Source organism: Taudactylus pleione, unplaced genomic scaffold (assembly GCF_031769625.1).
Source record: "Taudactylus pleione unplaced genomic scaffold, aTauple2 ptg000842l, whole genome shotgun sequence".
NCBI classification, from domain to species: domain Eukaryota; kingdom Metazoa; phylum Chordata; class Amphibia; order Anura; family Myobatrachidae; genus Taudactylus; species Taudactylus pleione.
In genome coordinates, this window is record NW_028285244.1 from 435,010 (window position 1) to 441,843 (window position 6,834).

At 41.6% G+C, this 6,834-nt stretch overlaps 1 protein-coding gene across 1 annotated transcript in view; it reads left to right on the forward strand.

Moving 5' to 3' along the window:
* The window catches only part of MIPEP (mitochondrial intermediate peptidase), a 110,937-nt gene extending 104,396 nt beyond the window's left edge, over positions 1-6,541 (forward strand). Inside the window, exon 19 of the mRNA XM_088458542.1 lies at positions 5,775-6,541. Coding sequence (XP_088314668.1) covers positions 5,775-5,872 — 98 coding nt within the window. The 3' untranslated portion in view covers positions 5,873-6,541. The remainder of the gene's footprint in view (positions 1-5,774) is intronic.
* The last annotated feature ends 293 nt before the right edge of the window (positions 6,542-6,834 follow it).

Sequence of the window (6,834 nt, forward strand, 5' to 3'; positions counted from 1 at the left end):
CTGAGCCCTTAATCCGAGGTTTCCCCCATTCGCTTTCTGCCCTTTCACTTGTTTATAGCTTTTCAACTACTTTTAACGTAGCAAAATAGTTTTCAATATTTATTTTATTTGGGCTTTTTTTTTTTCCCAAGGTCTCCTTGTCTCTATATTGTGTTGTAGCCTGGGGGTATGTTATAATGTGTGCCCTGATATCTAATCTTGCAGTGCCTATAAGATATACGGTTACTTTCTGCTGCCTGGCTCGGTCGTCATGTTCTCGTCTTTGATCCGCTCTACTCTTAAAGCAGTGATCTATTTTGCCCATCAGGGCTCTGCAGAGATAAAAACTGCTGTATGCTAGGAGGGAGCCGACACTACAAAGAAGGAACAGGTCGTCTTTATCACATCCTAAACTTTCCAAGATCTGATAAATACATTTCACATCGGCTTTTGCAGCCAGTTTATTTAGAAATGTGTTTTTTGGAGATCAGCGCTGCTAACATTCCTTCTGCGGTTCTGTAACTCCCCTCTTCTCTTCCCCAAAGTGTCTCATCGCCCTGACTCTTGTCAAATACAGGTATTCAGAATTATGCATAGACCATTTACAGTATTATTCCAGAATAACAAGCGTTTTATAGCCGTGCAAGCAAATGTATTTTTGTATAATTGAAACGTCCTTACCTTAGAGGTTTCCTCTCTAATTGTTTTCAGTACAGCACCTCCTACTCTGACATCATGAAGGGATTCAGTGCAGAGCGATAAATATGATTTGCCAAGGTTTTAAGGATATCCATGCTTGACCACAGGTGGCCTAATTAGTACATCAGTCAATTTTATGTAACCACCTGTGTTCATCCATGGATATCTCTAAAACTTGAACTGTTGGGGAACATTGAGGATTGTGTGTTTGGGAACCTTTTCCTTATACAGTACAAGGAGGAATAAAAATGTTATAGGGTTTTTGGGTTTTTTTGGATACCACTTAGGTTTACCCAGTGCATTCTCTTAAGGTTAAAGCAAGTGAATAGAGCAGGCAGTGGTCAGTAAAACTAAAAAGTGACCGTCCCAAACCCAAGTAACATTGCACAATGGGAACCATGGTATCCAAATATAGTCCTGTTTGAAAACGCTTGTGCAGGGCACAGGTTTACGCCTGTGGTATCAGGCTTAATTGAGTAAAGCCTAACTCAGACTGTGCCCTAAATTTGATAGACAAGTACAGTGATCTGTGTTTTTTGTTTTGATGCAATGGCCACTATAGGTTGTATTACTGCACGCTGTATGGAGTTGCACGGTTACATATATGCAATACAATATATTATGTTATCACTTGTTGGAGATCTTCAGTAAATTCCATCGTGCCCCTTTCTCTGCAGCCTCTGGTCAGATTAGAATAGAGTTGGGGCAAGCACTTGACACTTTTTGTTTGACAGCCCTGACATTCAATCTCTTTCCAGACTCGTAAATCACTCCCTCATTAAAGCAAAAACTCAACCAGGAGCACTTATTATTATCACTGACATCATTAAATGTAATTGTTTCCTATCACAAGGGCAGAAGCTTCAAAGCAGGGAAGGTGAAGCCTCACAATGGCCCAGGGCTTGGGTGAGGCCCATCTGCAGTGACTCTTGGCTCCCAAACTATATTGTGAAATTTCCAGAGCTGCTTTGTTGTCACTGGCTAATTAAACTCCTGTATGCGTGGACAATAGTGCGCTTGTACACTGTTAATCACAGAATGTTAAAGGGACGTTTTACTGAAACCTAAAAGCAATATATATATATATATATATATATATATATATTATTTTTTTTGTTGAACGCTTTTAATAAACTGAACAATGACGTTCCTGTGTTTCAGATATCTGTAAGGGGGCACTGTCCCATTAGTGTCTATGGATTTTTTATTCTCTTCTGGGGGAGTGATGTATAGAGTGCCTACCTTCCCTCCCCGCAGCCTAACCTCCCTGTAGTGACAGCACTGTTAGCGCAGTGGTTGGTAGGGTTTGAACTCATGACCTTAGCACTGTGAGGTTGCAATACTATCTGTGTGGAGTTTGTATGTCCTCGTGTGTACATTGGCTTCTTCAGAGTTTCCTCCCATAATGCAAAAGCTAACTGGTCGATTAATTGGCCTCTGACAAAATATTATTAGCACAGATTGTAAGCTCCACTGGGGCAGGGCCTGATCTGTTCTCTGCATTATGTGTGAACTATAAAATTAATATATATTTGCTAAAGTTTCTGGCTTTATCCCTGCCCTCACGTCTGCCCCCCCCCCCTTCCCATCTTTTGTGCCTACTATATGGTGTACAGAACGCCTGACTGTGCTATAGTCCTTGTGCCATATTTATCACCATCATGTGGGAGTAGTGGTTTAGTGAGTAACCTACAACGAATGGCTTGCCTTAGGGCAGTGGTTCTCAAACTCCGCCTCTGCTCACCCTAATAGTCCAGGTTTTAAGGATATCCATTGTTGAGCACAGATGGTTAAATCAAATTGACTGAGATACAACCTGTGCTCAAGTTTGGATATCCTTAAAACCTGCACTGTTCGAGTGCCTTGAGGACCAAGTTTGGGAACCTCTGCCTTTGGATGATTTATAGTTTAATAGCCACATTATAGTGAAAATGACTGTGTTGCAGAACGTTTACATTAATTTGGGGAAAAATAATGTTTGCATACAGTGTGTATGTAACCGTTTTTAGATGAGGGGCACTGACGTAATCGAAACATGACTACATTTAAAGTTATGTAGTTTTGCTCTTGACAGGCCCCTTTAAAAAAGTCTGAAGCTGTGATAGAGTTCTGGGTATAATGACTTTGGGTTACACTGTTTTCTTTGTCTTGTGCTAGTTGGAATGTGGAGGATAATAAGTGAACAATAATCCACCTACTGTCCTTATAACCAATCTGTTCTATGACTTGTTCCCAGGAATATGTCAGTAATTAGATTTGTATGTGTCAGTAGGAGAGCGACTTCTGATACTATTGGTTCTTCAAGCTGGGACTTGCACAAAGCATTCATTTGTAACTTGCGCAGCTGAATGTGATGGCATGTATGGGGGACCAATCTGTGTAACTACTCATTACTGCCCCCGGCCCTTCCTCCTCAGCGCCGATGTAACTGTCAGTGCTGGAGGCTCATTCTGAAAAAGCTCTCGCAAAAGCCAAATGGCTCCAGCAGTGTTTGTACAGGATATAGGGGAAAGCTTGTATTTCTTAATGAGCGCTGCCTATAATTATTCGGAGAGAAGCTGAATTGTTAAAAGCATTTGTGTTTTGCATGATGTACACAAGGTGTGTCAGTCCACAACCAGGTCATGTTTATTTTGGCAAATTAGCATCTTTATTTATTTATTTTTATAATAAAGAACCACTTCAAAGCAGCAGGCGTCTGTAGAGCGCACCGCATTCTGGCTGCCGGTGCCAGGCCTCAGGGAAGCACCTCATTTTTCTCTGCGTTGCAGATGTTTGGTTTTTTTTTTTCCATAGAAAATTAATCCATCCTGCCCGTGGCAATGAGATCACTGTTATAGGGTGAAGACATCATTTTGAACACTAATAATTTAAGTGACGCTCTAATACCCAATAGAGAACATGATTGTCAGACACGATGGCTTCTGCTGTTTGACCCCTTGCTATGTTCTATGAAGTACTGTGTCGAGGGAGAGGAACCTGTGGATTCTGAAAACAAACACTACTATTCTGCGTCTTATGTAAATGGCACAATGATGCTCGTAAAAAGAGGAGAACCACTACTTCAAGCGATAGCAACCCAACTCATTCACCAACGTTATAACCTCACACCATGGGTCTCTGGTTTTCAGTTTTGTTAGTGTCTGTAATAGTAATGATGCAGAATGTCATCATTTACATCAGTATCTAACCCCCGGTGACCCATGGCAGAAACACGGAAACCCACAGAAGCTGGGAATGAACATCAAACAATGGTCTAAATTGAACCCAGGTCCTCAGTTCTGCAAGGCAGCAATACTTACCCCTATTTTACCCAGTTATATACTCTGCAATGCCCAGGTGTTGGCGCCACCATATATCAGAGAATATACAGAGTCAGGGCTTTATCTGCCTTGCTTGAGAAGCATAGAAGACCTGTGTTTTATAAAAACAAAACCAAGTATACACACAGTTGTATTACATCAGGTTCCAGACTTTTTTCTGATTTGAAATTATGAACACTTTGCGGAAACCCAAACTATATATAGTTCAGTGTGTAGTTTTCCTGAACTGTATCTATGACCTATAATTATGTTGAAACAATGGAGAGTTTAGGGAGCGTAGTAATCCAATTGAAAACAAACTTCTCACTAATTTAAATGGTTCTTTGAGTCAGTGCCCTAGGCCGCTACTTATACCCTGGCCAGGACTAATGCTAATAATTTCCACTTACAGACTATTTCACCCTCATTATTTCACACTCTTCAGTCCAAGATGAAGTGTTTTTGCTCCACATGTAGAGTGATGTGCACACAGCCTTACTGCAACAGGTATAATGGGGTGCCAAGTTACTAAAAAAAAAAAAAGGGAAAACCAGTTTCAAAGAAATACATCTTTTCATAGCGGGATGTAGGCATGTCGACAATACAATGTCGACATTCAAACGTTTGATACCGCTGTGTCTGTTCTCATTATGTTGGCACCTGCAATCACCATTATGCTGACATATGAAATTTCGACAGTCAGAATGTCGACAATAGAAATTTTAGGGTTTTGCCTAAACTTGAGCATTGACATGGTCCGTCAATGTTGTTGTGGTTGTCCTCATTCTGAAGATGTCGACATTACATAATACCTGTTGATATTATGGTGTCAAATGTAATGGTTGTCGACAAAGGGCAGCTGTGCAGGCTTCCATATGTTTTAAGTCCATTGTGAACTACCAACCCAGGTTTTAAAATATGGGATCCTGCTGAGACAATTCCCACCAGCAGGCGGTCTGACAATAATTGAGGAACTGGGGGGCCACAGGCGGAATATCGGTTGGCCTACAACAAAATAACCACTTAGTAGTGATAGTGTACTGAATGTATTAAACTAAACACACATGCTGACACTCTCCCAGTCAGAGTACAGCACTGACAGTGATAGCCGGATACAGTCAATGTCAGTGCTGGATCACATCTGCCTCACTGACAGGGACATGCTTTGATGTGGGCGGAGAGCACATCTGTCAATGAGGCACTTGTATAGGTGCCGATTCTCCTGCTTTTTTCATTGGGCTTTTTACTGCCTGCGGCTTGGCCCCCGCCCCCCTCTTCATCACCTTTACTATTCCCCACGGGAGGCACCGCTCTCAGTGCCTCCCAAACAAATTTTGACTCTTATTTCCACTGTAAAATTGATCAGAATAATATAAAAGAAGATACTTGTGACACAGAATTTGTCATAAGTATCTTCTTGAGAGCCTGTTAGAAGTTTTGCAGAGGGGTGCAGAGTCTGACCGGGAGAGGTAGAGCGTTCCAGAGGTAGGGAGCAGCATGCCCAAAATATTGGAGACTGTCATGGGAAGAAGTAATCCGTTGCAGGAGATGCAGCAATCATTAGCGGAGCGAAGAGGGCGGACGGGAGTGTGAAGGGAGATAAGGTCAGAGACGTAATTGGGAGAGGGCTTTAAAATAACATGGCTTCTACATTGGCGTAGTGGTTAGCATTGCTACCTCACAGCACTGAGTGGTGGTGCTATATAATGACATTTTCTATTAGTAATGTTAGCTTTGCCCCAATAACATAATTGTGAGTGTGCTGTGTTAATTGCACGTCTGTTTTATTTATAGGGATGCTTCAGAAGTGCCCCTCCGTGGAAGACTTGGTGGACGCGCTGGTTTCAGATCTGGATCCAGACTTTGAAACATTTCTTATGGACTCTGAATAGAAGAGAGGGAACGATTTGGAACACTAACAATGTAATTTGTAACAGTCTGTTCTTTTTAATTGGTTCCATTGTAAAAATAAAACTGCTGGCAATGAAGAGCATGTTCTCTAGGACAGGGTGTAGAGGTGAATGCGTGTTACCATGCAAGCTGTTTTCCTGCCTTAGAACGTGGCTGACATTGTACTGTAAGTATTGCCGGCTGGGATGCACTTTTCAGGTCCCAGGGAATACTGTATGTTTCTCCTGTACTACTGTTATGCCCAGTTGTATTTATTTTTGAGAAAATATGTTTCAGGCACTTTTATTTTAACCCCCTGTTCTATAGCTCTCCTAGTCCCATTGTATTATAAAAAGCGGGACTCCCTTAGCCGACTTCGTCCCTCTTTTGATGTGGCATAGTTTCAGCCTCTGTTCTTGTCATCAAACACTTAGGCACATAAGCGCTGTTATGGTGGGCGGTTTCTGCTCGCAGCCGATTGAATTGTGAGCAGAAATCGGCCAAAGACATAACCAGCAAAGCCGCACCGGTGGTAGCTCGCCGGTAATTGTATTTGCTCCTTACATTATATTTTTTAGCCCTGTGCTGTAGTGAAGGCAGCCAATCTGTGAGCAGAATAATACCTCCTGTCAACACATTAAGGGGTAAATTTACTAAGGTGGGAGTTCTATTTAAGAAGTGATGTTGCCCATAGCAACCAATCAGATTCTAGTTCTCATTTATCTAGCAGCTTCTAGAAGATAATACCCGGAATCTGATTGGTTGCTATGGGCAACATCACTTCTGAATAGAACTCCCATCTTAGTATATTTACCCCTAAGAATTAGTGACGTCCCTGAGTCGTTTCCGGTGGCTTATAGGAAATGTAGCTATATTGGAAGTTGATCCAATGTATACAATAATGTGATATTTACAGACGTGTTTGTTTTTTTATTATTATGATTGGTCAGGTTTTTAAAAGGAG